This window comes from Dromiciops gliroides, chromosome 1, assembly GCF_019393635.1.
Source record: "Dromiciops gliroides isolate mDroGli1 chromosome 1, mDroGli1.pri, whole genome shotgun sequence".
Lineage (NCBI taxonomy): Eukaryota > Metazoa > Chordata > Mammalia > Microbiotheria > Microbiotheriidae > Dromiciops > Dromiciops gliroides.
In genome coordinates, this window is record NC_057861.1 from 108,853,372 (window position 1) to 108,873,954 (window position 20,583).

Consider the following 20,583-nt stretch of genomic DNA (forward strand, 5'->3'; position numbering starts at 1 on the left):
CCAAGATAATACCAAATGGGATCACAAAGAGTTAGACACAACTGAAAAACAAAATATTATCTATCTTACTTGATCCTCACAATGACCCTTCAAGGAAGGTGCTATTATTGTCCCCATTTTACAGATGAGGAAACTGAGGCAAACAGAGATGAAGTGACTTGCCCAGGGTCACATAGCTAGGAAGTGTCTGGGACAGAATTTGAAGTCCAGTCTTCCTGTCTCCAGGCCCAGTTCTCTACCCACTGTACCATCCAGTCATTCTTCCCTTTTCCGGTGTCTACTTTGTTTTGTTTTTGGTTTTGGTTTTTTGCAGGGCAATGAGGGTTAAGTGACTTACTTGCCCAGGGTCACACAGCTAGTCAAGTGTCAAGTGTCTGAGGCCAGATTTGAACTCAGGTCCTCCTGAATCCAGGGCTGGTGCTCTATCCACTGCACCACCTAGCTGCTCCCCAGTGTCTACTTTATTAGTGGACAGTGCTGGGTTCTAGTTTCTTGAGATCTTTTCACATCTCAAATCAGCTCAACTCAATTCAGTGAATATTTATCAAACCCCAACTGTGGGTAGAACACTGTTATGCGCTAATAAATTCATCCAACATTTTCTCCATCCTTCCTAGACTCAGATTATTCACAAATTTAATAAGCTATCTTACATCTTTATCTTCCTACATCTATATCTTCAACCTAGTCACCGATCATAAGGTTCGGGACAGAGCCTGGAGCTAGGTATCAGCTCTCTACCAGAGACCTCTCTCTAGTGGGACATCAATTCATTAGTCAGCACTCTTTGGATCTGGTGTTTTTACCAGCTGGAAATCCACTGATCTGTCCACACATCTCCATCTTGTCTACAAAGAGAGCCTGGGAATCTTTGTCAGGTAAAATTCAGATGGACTCTGTGTACAGCATTCCCTTGATCTAACTGTCTAAGAGCCCTGTCAAAAAGGAAATGAGGTAATAAGCCTGGTTTTTCTCGCCTACTTCTTCCATAGTATTTGCCAAGACCATGCCTCCCATCAGAGAGCAGGTCATTTCTGCCTGCTCTATTGTCCGAACTCATGGGAAAGACAACATCATGTCCCTGCACCAGCTGTGAAATAACATATCCGTGATGAATGAGGCCACACAGGGCAAGGGTGAGGATGACCTTTGGCAAACACATTTTGAAGTCCTGAGGTTCCTTACACTTTGCTGGTGCTTGGCTGGCAAATAAAGGGCCCTCCCAGACAACAGAAAGACTAATTATCCCACCTAGATTACCTATGGGTACCAAAAGCAACAGAAAACAGCATACCTGCCCAGGCAGGGTGTGAACCAAGAGCTCTGAGCTAGTCCTTTCCATGTTTATTTGTTGAGTGAATGAAAAGGATGTCTCCATCCCTCATTCTGCTTCCAGAGAAAAGGATACCAATCTAGAAGAGTGTAGACATTAATTAATAGCATTTATTGGGGCAGCTAGGTGGTGCAATGGATAAAGCACTGGGCCTGGATTCAGGAGGACCTGAGTTCAAATCCAGCCTCAGACACTTGACACTTACTAGCTGTCAAGTCACCCTGGGAAGTCACTTAACCCTCATTGCCCCACCAAAAAAAAAAAACAACGCATTTATTTATGTGCACTGTGCTAACTGCTTTACAAACATTGTCTTGTTTGATCCTCACAACAACCCTGGGAAATAGGTGATATTTATGATATTATATTATATTTCTAATATTTACATAATATAATATTAATATTATATTATAGTTCTACATCTGTGGAAACTGAGGCAGACAGCAGTAAAAGTGACTTAGCCAGGATCATACAACTAGTAAATATATGAGTCTGGATTTTAATTTGGGTCTTCCTAACTCCAGGCCCAGTGCTTTCACCGTGTCACTGACTGCCTCACAAAGACAAAAGAATGGTGCCCCAGTTTTCTCCCAAGCAGGGTTGGCCAAAAGGTTCAGGACCTGTGTCTGTGCTTTCCCTGACATGTCCCTTCTACAGTAGAGGGCATGGAATCAGATCCAGACTTTGGGGATCATCTAGTCCGTCAGCCTCATGTTACAAGTAAAGAAACTAAGGCCTAGTAAGATTAGATAATTTAGGGTTACAGACTGACAACTAGTAAGGATTTTTGAGGTGATTGAATCCAATACCCTCAACCTACATTTTTTTAAAATTATAAAAGTATTTTATTATTTTCCAGTTACATGTAGAGATAGTTTTCAACATTTGTTTTTATAAGATTTCTAGTTTCAAATTTTTCTCCCTCCCTCCCCCGCTCCCCAAGACAGCAAGTAATCTGATTTAGGCTATATATGTACAATAACATTAAACTTATTTCTGCATTTAGTCATGTTATAAGAGAAGAATCAGAGCAAAAAGGAAAAACCTCAAAAAAGAAAAACAACAGCACACAAAACAAAAGAAATCTGCATCTATATTCCACAGTTCTTTTTTTTCCTGGATTTGGAGAGCCTTTTCCATCATCAGTCCTTTGGAACTATCTTGTACCATTGTATTGCTGGGAAGAATCAAGTCTATCACAGTTGATCAACCCATAATGCTTCAACCTACATTTGAGGAAACCAAGGCTGAAAGGTTGAATGACTTTCTTAAGTTCTCATAGGTAGCAAGTAGAGTTGAGATTCCCAGCAGAGTACAGGGATGCTAAGTTCAGCTCTCTTTCCTGCTAAGCCACAGATTTGTCCATAAGTGGGGCTGGGATTGTAACTGAGGTTCTCTAAAATTGAAAGGGGTTGTCTGACACCAGATATAATGCTCTTTTCTGCTGGAGTAGACAGGCAGAAAAGGATCATGGGCAGTTAAGATGCTCAGTTCGATAAAGGCAGCATTTTGACCTTGGGGCTGTCTGTGCCAGACCTTTTACTATCAGAAAATGTATCTAAGCTGAGCATTTAGGTTTTCCCGGGTTTATGTATTGTTGGTTCTACCCCCACCCCAGATCAGTTGTTTAATGCCAATGGAAAGAGTTTCCTCCCTTTGTTCTTTCTTATGCTTAAATGACCTGAATGGAAGGCTAGAGAAAAGTCCGATGGCAATCCAGAGGGAGGGTGAGCTCTCATTTTTTTTAGACCTTTTAAAACTTATCCATTTCAATCTGATTTGAATGAAAATATTCATTTGTGGTTGAGAGGTGGGACCAGAAATACTTATTTCATTTTGTAATTGAAGCAAGACTTATAATTATAGAACAGTGGGAGAATGCTCTTATGGAATTAAAGAACTCTCCCCTCTCCCCCAATTCCTTGATTATGGGCTGAGGAAGCAAACCTCACTATTATTATCTGGGCAAGGTGGCAGAGACAGTGCAGAGGGTTGAAGGCAGGTGTGGAGATGGTAGAAGGCCTGAGCAGTGAGAGTGAATCCTTCTTACTAATAACAATCAAGCGCTGAGAAATCTTAAACATTGCAGTGTCTGTGATCACACTTGTAGTAATTGAAGAGATTAAAGCAGAATTCAGTAAATATTTTGGTGCAGCTGCTGATAAATAAAACAAAAACAGGCCCTAGAAAATTAATTTCAGAACACTGTTTGAATTAAATAGTTTTAATACTTAAAGAGTTCCTGATTTGAGGGGTGTATGGTCTCTCCACTAAAACAGATTGCAACCCTTCCTTGTAGTAGATGTTATTTGTGGGTCGTGGTGGCCTAAACCAACCATCTCCTTGTGGTGGTGCAGTGTTCTGAGACTGGCTAAATCGGGCCTCTAATAACAATCTGTCCTTGGGATCCACTGATAGTCTTTGAGACCCTTTTCAGTTGTAGGTCCAGGCGCTTATGATTCTAGTGAAAGGGGCCCACGGATATAGAACTATAAACCATGAAAAACTCTGCCTTTGGTGGAGATCAGGGATTATACTGGTGCAGAGGATTTACAGGAAGGAAACATCCACTTTGAATGAGACTCAGCTACTGCTTTTCAATTTAGAATCTTAGAGGATTGTTTGGTGGGGGTGGGAGGGGGAGGTACCAAGATGTGGGGCAGCTAGGATAAAGCTTGGAGTCAGAAAGACTCATCTTCCTGAGTTCAAATGTGACCTGAGGCACATCCTAGCTGTGTGACCCTGGGTAAGTCACTTATCCATTTGCCTCTGTTTCCTCATCTGGAAAATGAGCTGGAGAAGGAAATTGCAAACCACTCCAGTATCTTTGCCGAGAAAACCCCAAATGAAGGTCATGAAGAGTCAGACACGACTGGAAAAACGAATGAAATGAGTCACTGGAATTCCACGTAAAAACATCAATCAACAATCATTTGCAAATATAAACACAACTTAGCACATAGTAAGTCCTTCCTTCCTTCCTTCCTTCCTTCCTTCCTTCCTTCCTTCCTTCCTTCCTTCCTTCCTTCCTTCCTTCCTTCCTTCCTTCCTTCCTTCCTTCCTTCCTTCCTTCCTTCCTTCCTTCCTTCCTTCCTTCCTTCCTTCCTTCCTTCCTTCCTTCCTTCCTTCCTCCCCCCCACCTCCATCTACTCATTCAGTCTCTAAACCATTGACTGTCATTCCAGGGTCTTCCTGGGGAGGCATGGCTTGACAATTCATCTGAAGTTTTGAGGTTTTTAAAGACAGCTGATGGCACAATGGATAGAACCCAAGGCCTGGAGTCAGGATAGACCTGAGTTCAAATTTGATCTTAGTCACTTACTAGCTCTGTGTGTGTGTGTGTGTGTGTGTGTGTGCGTAATCATTTACTCTCTGTCTTAGTTTTCCCAGCCTTACTTAGCACAGTGCCTGATACATAACAGGAGCTCTATTACATGATTAATAATAATAGCTTTTATAGCATTTATAAAGTACCTACTAGATGCCATGCACTGTGCCAAGTTCTTTACAGTTATTAGCTTATTTGAGCCTCACCAATAACCCTGAGAGGAAGGTGTTATTACTATTCCCATTTTACAGATGCAGAAACTGAGGCAAAAGGTTATTCCCTTATTCCCTCCCTTTCACTCTTTTAGTGAGATGTTAGCCACCACAGTGGTGTGGCAGCCTAAAAAGCCAATTCCTTTTTGAGCAGAATTAAGAGAGGCACAGCTTCCTACAGACAACAAAATATGGAGGGGACAATTCTGCTAATCTCTGCCTTGGTCAGACCACATTAAAAGTATCACGTTCAGCTCTGGGTGCCATGTTTTAAGAAAGACATAGAGAAGTGCTTACTTAGCATAGCATGCCACGCACTGTGCCAAATTCCTTAAGTATGATTATCCCCATTTTACATTTGAGAAAACTGGGGCAGACAGAGGTTCAGTGACTTACCCAGGGTCACACATCTAGGAAGGGTCTGAGGCTGGATTTGAATTCAGGTCTTCTTCCCGCCTCCAGTTCCAGCATGGTGGATGAGGATGAAAAGAAGGACTGAAACCGGTTAGGCTAGAGAAGGCTGAGGAGAGATTACGGTGGTCAAGGGTTTCAAAGGCCATTACAGAAAGCGGGATTAGACTTTTTTGCTTGGTCCTCTGGACCAAAATTGTGAGCTATGGGGTGGTAGTTGGAAGTAGGCAAATTTAGGTTTGCTATAAGGAAATTTTCCTAAAAATTTGAGCAAACTCGAAGTGGGATTGAATGTAAACTGCGCGAGGGCAGGGACTGTTTTCTTCTCTTTGTATTTTCAGTGCTTAGCATGGTGCCTGACATACAACAGGCACTTAAGAAATGCTTGTTGAATTGAATCATAGCTTTAGATCGGGAAAGAATCTCATTGGGAACAACCTTCCCCTACCAATCTTTATTTTACAGATAAGTAAACTGAGGCCCAGGGAAGTTGTAACTTGCTTAAGGGCTTTGGTAATAAGTAGAAGTAGAATTTCAATGAGAGGTCCTCTGACTCAAAATCCAGAGTGGTTGTTATACTGGATCAAATGAGATAATCTATATAAAGTGCTTTGTAGACCCTAAAACACTATATAGAAATGTCTTATCTCTAAAACAAGTCAATATTTATCAAGCACCTACTATGTGCTAGTCATTGCACTAAGGCTGGGGGTGCCCTCTCAATTTGTGTCTCAATGTTAGATCAATAGGTTTTCCAGGCTTTGATGCAATTCCATCAGATGCAGCATCATCAGGAAAGTTCTGCCTTCTGTCATTATATATGCACACGGCTATATACACATATAGTACACAATACACTCATAACATACACGTATAAACCATCCATCACATAATGCACATATGCATACACGTACACATACACAGGCACACACAAGCAATACTTTATACAGCACACATGTAAACATATAACACACAGTGCAGGGCATTTTATATGTATGTGTATAAGCGTGCATAAATACATAAAACCCATAAATATGTTTTCATATACATGTGTGTACACACAAGTCACAATAGCAAATTATATATAAAATTATAAAACTGCATATAATGTGCAACTTAAATATGCTCCATGTATATATGTATATGCGTGTATAACATGTATATGTATGTCTGTGTATAAACATATACGTACACACATACATATAATTTGCAGTCGTGACTTGGCATTGCAGTCATGACATCACAAACTAGGCCTCTTCCCTAAAGACCGATGCAACCTCAGTGAACTGCCCAGCATGCAATTTCCTGGAGCTGGTGCATTTTACACTGTGGTGGAGTCCGAGGGTTTTTTTTTTTTTTGGTTGTTGTTCTAAAATGGGGTGTCAATTCTTCTCCGCCCCCCCACCCCCAATCAGCTTAAACCGCTGTTTTACGTTGGAAAGGTGCCCGGCCGGTGGGAAAGCTGGAGACGAGTATCCGCCCCAACCCGAACCACCAGCCCCTCCCACCCGGCCCAGCCAGAGGAGGGAGGGAGGGGGCGCCGCGCGCACATCCCGCACCTTCCAGCTCCCAGCGCAGCCGCTCCCTTCCTTTGCAGGGGGAGCCCGCGCGCGCCTCCTGAGCTAACGTTCCAAACCCCGCCCGCCCAAGCAGGCAGGCAGAGCTCTGGCCCGAGAAGCCCGGGCCCCTTCACCCCCCCCTCGGCGGCGAGCCTCGGGAGCGCGCGCGTGCGCCTCCTGGAACGTCTGGCTGGCGGCGGAGCCGAGCCTGAGCCAGTGCTGGAGCAGGAGCCGAAGGGGCAGGAGCTGGGTTTGGGGAGCGGCTGCGGGAGCCGCGTGAAAAAGGGGGGCGGGTTTCCAGTGCAGTAGCAGGAGAGTCCCCGGGGTTACAAAAGCCGCAGATCGCCGTAGACTTCTAGCTTGCGAACCGGTGCTGTTCAACCCTCAAACAAGCAGCACCTGAAAAGACCTTTGGAATTATTATCCTTATTATTTTTAAAGCATTATTATTATTTTTGAATGGAGTTGATCCCGAGTCAGGGGGTGACTATCTGTGCAACAAGATGGGCTTTGCTGTTGCCCTTGTGGGGAAGAATAGTCGCTTGATTTTCCATTTCTGGTCCTTTTCGAGGTTAGGAGCCCTTAGACGGTGCATGTAGGGGAATAAGCAATAGTAAAGAATTGGGTTTTCATTTAAAAAAATTACTATTAGATCCCTTTTTCCCTCCCTTGCGGAAGAGACTTCGAGTCACCCGGTGATTTCTCCCCTGGTCGCCTCCCTTTTTTGGGGGAAGTCACTTTAAAAAGGTTGAAAAAGCACCCCCAACCCTCCCCAACCCAACGCGGCTGAGCTGAGCAGCAGCGGGAGGCGGCGTGGAATTGAAGCGCTCTCGCTGCCGGACTGTCTGCCCGAGCCGGGAAAATGGAGGCTGTGATTGAGAAGGAATGCAGTGCTCTGGGAGGGCTCTTCCAGACCATTATCAGCGACATGAAGGTAAGAATTGGGGAGGGGAGCTGGCGGTCAAGCGCTCCCCGCCGGGAGCCCTTAGCTGGAGCTGGGGAAATTGCCTCCGCGCTGTTTGACACATCCCTCCTTTCATCCTTGCACGGAAAGCCCCCAGCCCCCAATCCGTCCCATTGCCTTCCTATCCCCACCTGCACGAGCCCGGGCCGGGCTAGCTAAAGCCCTTTCCCGGGTGGCGGCTCTGCTCTCTTAAGCCGTTCCTGCTGGGCGATGGGTATAATTGAAAAAAGGATGGCCCCCTAGCAGCCCAGGAGGGTCCACCTTCCAAGTCTAGGGGTTACCCGAATGTGACTGCGCCCCTGCCACTGTCGCCCCACCTCTGGGGCCAGCGCTCGCTTTCCCCTGCTCCAAGTTTTCCCATTGTCTTTGCATTCTGGCACTTGAAAAGGACCAAGTGAGCGCGCGGATTTCCTTAGGGGAGGGCAAGGAAGGCAGTCAGTCACCTGCAAACCAAACCTGTATCCCGGAGGAATGGGAGCTGGTGATGGTGATGGAGGGAGGAGGGAGGATAGCAGGGTGGTGACGGGTGACACTGCCCGGGTCATTACCTAGTGTGGCAGAGTTGTGGGAGGAATGGAGGGAAAAAAGCTTGCCGTTTTCTCTTTCTAGGAGGCGAGCAAATTAGCTGGGTAATTAATCTGTTCCAAAGCTGCCTGCCTCTGTCTCTGTTTGTGTGTTGCGGACATTCCTGCCCTCACTTTCCCCTTGGGAGTCTTACAGAAGTTCCCAATGCAACCTTTAATAGCCTTCTCCCCAGGGTCTTCTTCCCCTTACATCCCCCCCCCAAAAAAAAAGAAAAGAAAAAGGCTTCTCCTTTTTAGTCTGAATGCAAAGGTCTCCAACCAACCCAGCCCCATTTTTTTTCTTTTTAAGAAAAACGACTAATATTCTGATGTAATCCCTTTAAAGGTTACCATGTAGATAAAAAAGATCGTAGGACAGTGTGTTTTTTTCATGGAAGGGATGGCAAACCCAACCTTTTTGGAGCCCATGAAAGAAGTAGCTCGCCAAATCATCCCTGCTCAACTCCTCCAAATAAAGCCAGCTGCTAAGGGGATGCTTAAAGGCGTAGTGGGTGGGGTGGCATGGCATGGGATGGGATGGTTATTATTATTGTTGTTATTTTAAATCTGCGTTTAGGGAGTTAGTTCTTTGGCTATAGTCCACTTTGTTTTGCCTCAACAGCTCAGGGTGGGTCGTATTTAATTAAAAGTAGGTCTCCTAAAGAGAGTAGGCAGGTTTGGAAAGCCCTGTGTGTGCGTGTGGGTGTGTTATGTGATGCCCCTGGTTCCCTTCTCTAGATCAGCTTTTGTCTAATGAAGAGTAAAGGTTTGGCCAGAGCTCATTTCAGTTCAGTGGACTTGAGGAAGGGAAATGCTTGGCTGAAGAGGCTTCTTTCCAGCTTCCCTCCCCCTCCCACCCCCCAGGCTTAAAACACTCACCACAGACACTTCCCCACCCCAGCTTTAAAACACACTTACACCATCACCTCCAACACTACCCCACCGGGGGTGCTTTTATCCTTTCCCCCTTTATGGTGTCTGTAACCATCTCCTATCCTTTTCATTATGGAAGAGAAACCCTAAAACATCTTGGGAATCTGACTTTTCAGGGGGGACTCTTGTTTTCAGAGTAGAATTTGCAGTGAGACTGTGCTTGCTAGAAATTATTTTACATAGATAAGAAGAGCTGGGAGGGACTTCACAGGTCATTTATAGTCTAAGCCCTACATTTTATAGATGAGGAAACTGAGGCCTAGAAGTTAAGCGACTTGTCCAAGGTCACACAAGTTGTAAATGGCAGAGCTGAGATTCCAGCTCAGCCTCAACACTGAATCTGAACTGAACCCTTTGAACGAAAGGGATTATAATTCCTTTCAAAGGCCACCCCTACAGCCTTCTTTTGCCCTTTATAGATAGATGTCAAAGTGTTGAGGACTTTTTTTTTTAATACTGAGGTTGATTCACTCTGAAATATGTGAATGTGTGTCTTGTGTATATTTATACACATACATGCATGCATGCATGCATGCATACATACATGCATAATTGACTCAAACCACATCACTCTGTTGCCAAACTAAATGTTTATTTGAGTCAGAGGGATTTTCTAATTACTGGGAGAGGGTTTTGAGATACCGTGGTAGAGTCTGTGCTTTTACTTTTGAAGAGATGGATAGATGGGTGTTTCCAGTCTGTAGTTTTGGGCACCCTCGGATTCCTTGCCCTAGCCAACCCACGACAATCTGGGAGTGTTCACATCTGGAGTTTTCCCTTGTCTTTGTTCTATTTAATCCAGAATGAGGGCTTGGTTCCTTCTATTTAGCAGTTCCCATCCAAAATTTCTTAGAGGGTAATCCTGTTTGTGCATTAGGTGATCTGTGCCGTCCCCCTGTTTATTCTCCTGGAGCATTCTCCAAGTTGATCATTCCTGGGGGCTAACGTCCTATTTTTTTTGCTCCTGTAACGTTCCAGTCGAACATAAAGAATCCTCTATTTCATTCCCTTTCAGCTGCAGCTTTACAGTTTGTGGTCATTGGGCTGTTTCCCTTTTGAATTTAGTAGTTCGAAGGCTTGTATAATGCTCCCCACCCCCTTCAATACAGCATTTTAAAAGTGAGTTTTAGTAAAAGTCTGAGGTGAACACACACCTTGGACTGGGCAAAATGTCATATACTCATTTGGAAGGGACTACTAGGAAGGGGAAGAAAGGGGGAATGCCTTTGATTTCCAAGTGTGTTTTTCTGCAAGGTTTTTGTATTCGGAAACACTCAGTATTATCTTTGAGATTCCCCCACCCCCAGGATTCCTACTTGGATTAAAATCTAGTAAATAGCTATTTAGAAGAAAATTTCCTAATTCTTAGTCTTATAGCATAAAATGTTGAAGTGTATAGGATATAGACCTATTAATTTTGCACAAAGAAGGGTAGAAGAAATTGATTTTTGGGATCTGTAGCTCAGCCTGTTTAGTGGCTTGCTTTGTTATTTTTTTTCCCTTTTCCTTTCTTTTTTCTCCTTCAATGTGTTTATAACACCTCTGATCCCCCTTCTGTTAAGGCTTTGAAGGACAAGCATTGCACCCTTGGAAGAGCAATAAAAATGGTTCCCAATCCACCGTTGGGAAAGCGTGGTAACCCATGATAATAGTACAGACAGATACATTTTTTAAAAAGAAAAAAAAATTGAGTGCTTTCTGACCTGGGGAAGAATTAGGGAAAGAAAATCATTAAGCAGTGGCTTCCGTCATGTCATCCTTCTCTCCAAAAATGTATGGCAATGTCATTAACAGTACAGGAAGGGAGTAAGTTTCCTCTTTGGAGAATTGAAGTGAATAATTCACTCAGGCCACTGCTTTTCATTCATTCAAAACTGGATCAGGTCAAGAGAGATTCCCCCCCCCCCATATTTTTGTAATGAGATTTCAATTAAGTCCTTGTTGATGGAGAACCATAAATACCTTAACAGTTTTTTGGTATCGCCCCTCTTTCCCCATAAGATCTAGTGGAATGCTTAATAAATACTGGTTTGTCACGAATGAAAAGGCAGTTTTCTTTTTTTTGTGCTTTCTTACCTATTATGGTAAGTGACTGCTGTATAATGATGTGAAGAAACACAAATCAATCTCAACTCTAGGGAAGGGGAGGGGTAATAAGCATTTGTATTGTACCTACTATGTGCCAAGTACATTTTACAAATATTATCTCATTTGATCTGTGCCCTGTAAATTCTGCTGCTGGTTCTTGAATTTTTTTTTTTTTATGGTTGAACTCAAAGAGACAAGATGAGATGTTCATAGAATGCAGAACTAAAAGGTGTCTTGGTGATCATCTAGACCAACCTTCTCATTAACAAAGAAGGAAATTGAGGCACACAGAGATTAAATGCTTTGTCCAAGGTAACATGTAATAGATGGAAGAATTGGTATTTCATAGAATTTGAGAGTTGGGAAGGGACCCCATTGGCCACTTAGGTCCAACCCCCACCCGGAAGGGATCTTCAAAATGGAATTTTCTTTTAAAATTATACTGGGCCATTACAACGGTAGGTTACCACATTTGCCTGACAGTGGGTTCGAAATCATCTTTGTTGCCCTTCTAGGGTGTAAGGCTTGTTCTTTTTTAAAATTTAATTAAAATTTAATTTAATTTTATTCTTAGTGAGGCAATTGGGGTTAAGTGACTTGCCCAGGGTCACACAGCTAGTAAGTGTTAAGTGTCTGAGGCTGGATTTGAACTCAGGTACTCCTGACTCCAGGGCCAGTGCTCTATCCACTGTGCCACCTAGCTGCCCCTATGTAAGGTTTGTTCTACAAAGTCTAAATAGGGGATCAGAAGTATTATAAACACATTTTAGGAGGAAAAAGAAGGGGAAAGGGGAAAAGCAGGCTAATCATTACACAGGAATCCCCACTCTGACATTCACAAGTCTCTAGGCTCTTAGAGCTTGAAGACCTCCAAGGAAGGAGAACTCAGCACCCCTGGAGGCAGCCTCTTCCCCTTTTGACAGCTCTGATTGCTGGATTTTGCTTGACATGAAGCCTAAATTGGACTCTTTGCAACTTTGACTAATTGCTCTTGGATCTGCCCTTTGGGGCCAAACGAGAAAAGTCTAATCCCTCCTCCTCACGTGATAGCCCTTGAAGATAGCTATCTCTGCCTCCTTTCTCCTCCTCCCTCCCAGGCTTCTCTTCTCCCTGGTAAATATCCCCAGTTCTGATCTGACCAAGGTCTTTTGACTGGCAGTCCTGTATGCTTTGTAGGGCACTCTAGTGTCTTTCCGGGCAGAGCTCATTCTCTTATTTAGTGATAGGGAAGGTGGATGAGGAGACTGTGTCAAATGTGAGTAAGGGAAATAGCAAAGAGGAACAGTAGGGGACTAGACATTTGTCATGAAAGCCCTTGCCCGACTTAGGATCGTGGATTTAGAAGTCGAAGGGACTTCAAAACACAGGGTGTTAGAAGTTAGATCTGGAAGTCATCTTCTGATCCAACCCCTTCATTTTATAGTCAGCTAGGAGGTGCTTAGGACAGTGCCCTGGAACCAGAATCAGGGAGACCTGAGTTCAAATCTAGCCTCAGACACTCATTAGCACTCTGACCCTACACAAGTCACTTATCTCTGTATACCTTTGTTTCCTCATCTGTAAAATGGGGATAATAATAGCCCCTGCCCTACAGAGGAGTTGTAAGGATAAAATGAGATATTTATAAAGTGCTTTGCCAATCTCAAAGTACTCTATGAATGCTAGTTATTATTTTTATTATTATTACTAGTTCTATGACCCTGGACAAGTTATTTAACCTTTGTCTGCCTTAGTTTCTTCATCTGTAAAATGAAGTTAATAATAACACCTGATGCATAAGATTGTTGTAAGAATATTATTACTATTATTATAATTTTTATTATTATTGAAGAAACTTAAATCCAGGTGAGAGATTGCCTGAACATACCAAACGCATTTTTTTTTTTTTTAGTTTTTAGTGAACTGGGATAGTAAAAAAATTGGGTGATGTTCAGACAGCCGTCGGGTAGGAGTAGGGGTAATCTTTCAGTTGAACTCTAGGTTGCTAACCTGGTTGATGTTTTTCTTCTTTCAATTATTAATTTACCTTTAAAAAAAAAAAAGGTACAGGTTGGGGTGTGTATGGGGTAAGATTTATCAAAATCAAAGGCTTTCATCACGCTCATTGCTCAAGAAATAGCATGTCATGTCAGAAGCTGGGCTGTTCCTGTTGAAATGAGAACTTTGTACAAGGTTAGGGTGTTGTGTCTAGTGGTTATATAAAGTGACTGGGGGTGGGGTGGGGGTAGGGGGGGGGGTTCTTTCCTAAAAGTCTCCACACCATCTCTCCATTTAGAGGGGGTGTCAGGTTTCCAATAGTGAATATCTGGTGGTGAGCAGAATAGACTTCCTTGTTCAATTCCTTAGCAGCTGCCCCTCATTCCCCCAACATCCCCTGCCTAAAATTCCGATTGGAGAAAGAACTACTAAACCGCTTTCTCTGAAACTTCTTTGGTAGCATCTTGGATGATTTCTCTCATCACAATTTAGAACGGGGGTGAATTGTCTATATTCCTTGGAGATCCCTGTCCACTCTGATCCTAGCACTTCCCAAAAGAAGTGGGAAGGGAAGAGAATAAGGATTTATATAGTGCCTACTATGTTCCAGGCACTGGGCATTGGATGCTTGGCAAATATTATCTCATTTTATTTTTTACAATAACCTTTGGAGGTAGGTGCTGTTCTTATCTCTATTTTACAGATGCGGAAACTGAGGCAAAGAGAGATTAAGTGACTTACCCAAGGTCACACAGCTATTAAGTGTCTGATGTTGAATTTGAATTCAGATCTTGATTTTAGTCCTAGCACTCTGTCCATGAATTCAGTGTGATCCTCCCCCCTTTCCAATTATTAACAACAACAACAACAACAAATTTTTTCTTGAATTTGTCACTTAAAAAAAAAAAAGCAAGCAGAGGACAAAACCCATAAGACTGTGTAAGGTTGTCCAGCCCGTATAAAATAGATCAGTCGCTCTGAAGGACAACCTCTGATACCAATCACTGATACCATACCCAGTGTTGGCATTTCACATAGCAAGCAAATGGTGGATGTTTGACCATTCTTTTACAGCTTCCTAAGGTTTGGTCAGTGGAGGAGGAAGGTAGTGAGGGCAAAAGGCCATAAAACTAATAGCAGGGAATCATGCATGGGGGCGTGGGGGTGGGGTGGGGTTTATGGTTAAAGAGCATGTGTTTTGGTAGCTTTCAAGTGGTTTAGGATTCATGTTTGTAAGACCTGTGCCATCTTTGGTGTGGTAAAGCCTTGGAAGGAGCATCCATCTATCAGCATGGTTTGGTCATAGCTTTGGAAACAGATTATTAACTATTACTAAGCTGTCAGACGGCTCACATGCAGTCTTCTTGAATTATGCCTGTGTGACCGATATTTCCTTCCTCCCATCCAGTAGACCTTTCATTACTACTCTTAGGCTTCTCCTTGAAGACTTAGCCCAAGTACCACATTCTATGGCGAGGGTTCTTAAACTGTTTTAAAAATTTTTTAATTTCAATTTTTTGGTGCTGTGGACCCCTTCTCAGAAGAATGCTTTTAAATGCCTAAAATAAAATGTATCAGGATTACAGAGGAAACCAATTTTATTGAAACAGTTAAATTAAAATATATATTAAAATTATATGTCAAAAATAGAACCTCTTGCTCCCAAATAAATGAATGGATTCCAGATTCTATAAGAAGCCATTCTTTTATTTATTCCTTCAACAGCTAATGCCCTTCCTCTCAAACTTCTGTTTATTTACCTAATGTACTTGGTTCTTTCCCTAGTTAGAATATAAGAACCTTGAGGGTAGGGATTTTGTCCTTCATTTATTAGAGACAGCTAGGTGGTACAAGTGGATAGATTACTGGATCTGAAGGCAGGAAGACCTAAGTTCAAATTAAGCTTCAGACTTCCTAGCCGTGTGACCCTGGGAAAGTCATTTAACCTCAGTTTGCATCTGTTTCTTCATCTGTAAAATGGGGGTGATAATAATAGCACCCACCTAGCAGGATTATTGTGAGGATCATTAAATATTTTAGGGGGAAACAGCTAGGTGGCATAGCGGATACAGCACCAGCCCTGGAGTCAAGAGGACCTGAGTTCAAATTCTGCCTGCGGTAAAAACTATTAACTTTTCATATATTAAATTTCTGCCCCTACATGCCTCAGACACTAACTGTGATCCTGGGCAAGTTACTGCACCCTGATCGCTCCCTGAGACACATACTGGTTGATTATTCATCTCATTTGTATTATGTCTCTGTTGTAATGATTACTCACATTTGGTATTAATGTAGGCCTAGAGCTGGATGGGACTTAGAGGCCACTGAATTGAACTGCTTCATTTTAGCGTTATAGATTTAGATCCTTAAACCTTGGAAACTGGCTAGTCAAATCTCCTGATTTTAGCATAATAGACCTAGAACAGGAAGGTACTTTAGGGGCTATTCAGGTCATTCCTTTCACTTGACAGATGAGGGAACTGAAGCCTAGAGAAGTGACATGATGTGTCCAAGGTCATCAAGGTGATAAATATTAGAGGTGGGATTTGAACTCGGGTCCTTTTACTCCAGAACCAGTGTTCTGTCTTTTGGACCCTACTGCTGCTTCTGAAGCCATTTAAGGTTTACAAACTGCTTTGCTCATAACAAACCAGCCACCTTGCATGCTTTACACTCCCAACCAAATCATTTACTCTTTGAAGGCAAAGATTGCATCCTAGTTTTCCTTTGCATCTTACCCAACTCCTAGTAAAGGCACATTGATAACAATAGCTGGCATTTATTTATTTCATTTTATTTCAATTTTTAAAAATTTCATTTTTAAATTTTTAAATTAATGAAATAAAACAAGCTCCATAACATACTGGAATAAAAAAAGATGATTGCACGTGGAACTGCAAATTTATGACATCTAATTTGCTGTTTCTCTTAAATATATAATAAAGTTATCATGTACATTTCTTTTCTCCCCCCCCCACTTTTTCTTCTTTCCTCCCCTCTCTGTAGCAATGGCTTCCATTAGACACAAATATGTATATACACATTTGACATATACATGTAGACGTGTGTGTGTGTGTGTGTGTGTGTGTACATATATATAATCATTCTATATTAAGCAAGGCTGGCCAGAGGCACCCTTGATCTGATTCATGGGGACAGCTTAGCAAAGATCCAGGTAACAAGATCCAGTACTGTGGGAAGTGCCCCAAGCGGTACCTCCCAAGAAGCTTGACCTGTGCTCTGGCTCTTTGAGATGCCCCAGTTTGGCAGATTACAGGTGCCTCTGATCACCTTTGATGCATTTATAGAGCTCTTCATACTAGTTTACAAAGTCCTTTGCATCCATGATCTTATTTGAGCTTCACAACAAACCAGTGACGTGTAGCTAGTCAAACATTTTACAGATGAGTAAATGAGAGCTCAGAAAGATTAAATTACTTCTTTTTTGGTGAGGCAGTTGGGGTTAAGTGACTTGTCACACAGCTGGTAAGTGTCAAGTGTCTGAGGTTGGATTTGAACTCAGGTCCTCCTGAATCCAGGGCCGATACTCTATCCACTGCTCCACCTAGCTGTCCCATGAGATTAAATTACTTTTGACCAAGGTTATACTGCCAGGAAGTGGAAGAGATGGGACTCAAACCCATATCTTCTTACTGCAGATCCAGTTCTTTCCTAGTACTGAGACTGTTAAAAATGATGTTATTTAATATTTTTCTAATGGGAGATTATTGAAGAAGAGTTCAACAATTTTAGCTCAGGCTGACAAATTGTAATTCTGATAAGACCATATTAAATAACTAATCATCTCTGCTGATGTAGAGACAGTAAAGGAAGCCCACTTTTTTGATTGTTAAGAAAGATTGATATCCAGTGGAGAGAATTTTGGATTTGGAGTTAAAAGGCATGTGTTTGCTCTACACTTCCACTTCATCCCATGTGACCTTGGACAAATCACTTAACCTCTCCATGCCTCAGTTCCCCCATCTGTTAAATGAAAGGGTTGACGTTTCAACTTACATATGTCCCATAACAATTTCATACAAGCACATAGTAGTTCTGAGGATTATCTCTGCCTTTCCTAACTCTCTGCCAAAGAGGTGTATGTTCTCTCTTTCCCAGCATTCTCTATGTTAGAGCCATATGAATAGACCACAGACAGTGTGAGAGGATGGTTCCAGATGTGAGTGATGTGTATTATGAGTAAAGTCATGGATACAGGGTAGGATGAAAACGGAATGGAAAAGACCAGTGTGGCTGGGAGTCATGGGGGAGATGGCTATAGAGGTCATTCGAGGCCAGATTGCGGAGATCTGGATGGGGGATGATGATGCTGGAATCAAGCGTTTTACTTGCTGGGCAATCGTGCGGTAGATAAGAGTGCTGGACTGGGAGTCAGGTCTTCTTGAGTTCAAATCTGGCCTCAGACACTTACTTGCTGTGTGACTCTGGGCAAGTCACTTAACCCTGTTTGCCTCAGTTTCCTCATCTTTCAAATGAGCTAAAGAAGGAAATGGCAAAGCACTACAGGATCTCTGCCAAGAAAATCCGAAATGGGGTCATGAAGAGTATAATATGACTGAAAATGACTTAAAAACGACAGAGAATTCTCTTTAGGAGTTAAGACTCTGGGAAGGTGATTCAGGCAGCAGTGTGCAGGATAGATTGGATTTAGGAGGCTTTAGCCAAAGGCTGGGATAGAAAGCGTGGGCTATGGCAGGAATAGACAAGGTGGGACAGATTTTGATCAGTTTGATAGGATGGGATTGAATGTGTGGGGAGAGAGAAGAATAAAAGAAGCTTCCAGGGTTCAAGCCAATTATAGAATTCTTAAAAGTCAAGTATAGAATTCTTAAAGGGATAGGGGGTGTACTTACTTAGTGTGTATGTGTGTGTATGTGTGTGTGTGTGTGTGTGTGTGTGTGTGTGTGTGTGTGTGTGTGTGTGTGGCAATTGGGGTTAAGTGACTTGCCTAGGGTCACACAGCTAGTACATATCAAGTGTCTGAGGCCGGATTTGAACTCAGGTCTTCTTGACTCCAAGGCTGGTACTCTATCCACTGCAACACCTAGCTGGCCCTAGGGGGTGTACTTTTTAAGAATCTTATATAGTTTTGGGGGAAGGAGAGAAGGATCAGGTGATAGTGTCCCTATCACCTGTCCCAGTCTTTGCCAAGGTCTTTGAAGGTCCACAAGATCTTTGCTTCTCCCACTCATGGCTCTTTTCCATGTATCTCCGGAGTCATGGAGAGAGTAGACAGAGGGACCTTTACCGTATAGTTTTCTCTTTTCTCTACCTTTGGGAAGATTTTTGTGTGTGACAGAAGTCGTCCAAATATTCCTGGTGAATACATTGGTACCCATTGTGGCTCTAACAGCCTGCTTTTCTCTCTCTTCTAATTCTGTGAATTAAGTAAGTTCACCCAAAGTTCACATGATTGCACAGAGAACTGACTGCCTTACCTTGAACTTTATCTGTGTGTTTATTTGTCCAGATGTAATTTGTTTTTAAAGAGCTTTCTGTATTTAATTTTGACATAGAGCCCTTATGGCTGAAGTTGAGTCAGAAGGTCCATTAGAGACCTGTGCTCTTAGATGACATTGTCCAAAAAATTAATCTTCCTCCATTGAAACTTGGCACCTGCATTCTTGGTTAGATTTTGTAAGCGCTCTCCCACCCCCTTCTCTCCCTTCTCTTAGTGAGTGAAAAAAAAATCAATTGAGTGCCTTTTGAATCATGCTTTCTATCTCTGAATTTGGAAAGCACTTTAAAAACAAGTATTAGGTAGATTAGGATCACCTTTATCAAACAGTTGGAGATGGAGGAGTTGGAATAAGATTGCATTCTTTTTTTTTTTTTAGGCAATGGGGGTTAAGTGACTTGCCCAGGGTCACACAGCTAGTAAGTGTCAAGTGTCTGAGACCGGATTTGAACTCAGATACTCCTGAATCCAGGGCCGGTGCTTTATCCACTGCGCCATCTAGCTGCCCCAAGATTGCATTCTTTATCCAGGTCTTCTTTTCTTTCTGCCCTATAGGAAGACTTGAGTAATCTGGGGGAAAAGAGGGCTCTCTTAGCCCCGTGGTCTCTCTCTGGTCAGAGTGGGTGGGTCTCTGACTACCCGATAGACCTTTATTTTTATTTTGCCACCTACCTTCCCTCTTTGACCACACTCGATTCTTTGTGATCTAGCTAGATTCCATGAGGACAGTGCTGTTTAATTACTGACCTTGCTGCCAATGTTATCATCGCTGTAACAACAGTCTTGTTAAGACAACTTTGAAAGACTTAGAAATTCTGATCAACACAAGTGTCCATGATTCCAGAGGACTCATGATGTAACATGCTCCCCACCCCCTGAAAGAGAGCTGATGGGACTCAGTGCAGACTGAGACCTTTTTTTTTTTTTTTTTTGGACATGACCAGTTGGGTGAATGTATTTTGCTTGATGATATATGTTTGTCAAAGGCATTTTGTGTTTCTTGCTTTCACAGTGTTGGGGGTGGGGAGGTAGGAGGGTGAGAATTCAGACCTTAAAATAGAATTTAAGAAATTGTCATTGACACAATTAAAGCAGCCCCCTCCCTGAATAAGGTAGCATTACTTTTAGAGCTTGTAATGTAGAAGTTGGGAAAGACCAAAGTTTTAAGGTTTCCCAGCTGAATAAATCCTCCATGGGCTCAGTGCAACATTTACCTATAGCCAGGATTTATTTGCATTTGCTCTTCTCTATTTGCAAACTCTATTTCTGTATGTGAAAAAGGAAGTAGATGTGATGATGTAACAAGGTATTGATAGATTCATTTTAGTGCTTACCACGGAAGAAGTGGTTTTAGGGATAAAGGCTCGATGCTAGTGAATGACACTCTTGTCTGGGGCCACTGCTCTAGTCCAGTACTCTTACCTGACTTAGTCTGTTAGAGATAGATGGCTTCCTAGCTGGTCTCTGTATGGCCAGTCTCTTTCCTTGATGCCCTGATCTGATCATACTTCTTCCTATCATTGATCCTGTTTTTCCCTTAAGCGGCTCCTCGTTGCCAAGTCCTAACTCATTAGTTTGACATTTAGGACCCTATGTGTTCTAGTACCAAGTTATCTTTTTTGTTTTGTTTTTGTTTTTGTTTTTGTTTTTGTTTTTGTTTTTGTTTTTGTTTTTGTTTTTGTTTTTATTTTTGGTGAGGCAGTTGGGGTTAAGTGACTTGCCCAGGGTCACAC

At 42.5% G+C, this 20,583-nt stretch overlaps 1 protein-coding gene across 14 annotated transcripts in view; it reads left to right on the plus strand.

Moving 5' to 3' along the window:
- The first annotated feature begins 6,908 nt into the window (after window positions 1-6,908).
- Window positions 6,909-20,583, plus strand: part of MTSS1 (MTSS I-BAR domain containing 1) — a 236,854-nt gene continuing 223,179 nt past the window's right edge. For 3 of the 14 annotated variants that reach the window (XM_043976373.1, XM_043976370.1, XM_043976376.1), the window contains exon 1: window positions 6,919-7,777. In XM_043976373.1, coding sequence (XP_043832308.1) covers window positions 7,706-7,777 — 72 coding nt within the window. In that variant the 5' untranslated portion in view covers window positions 6,919-7,705. Of the gene's footprint in view, window positions 7,778-20,583 lie in introns of all 14 variants that reach the window. The other 11 variants (XM_043976369.1, XM_043976374.1, XM_043976378.1 and 8 more) reach the window with 9 other exon arrangements.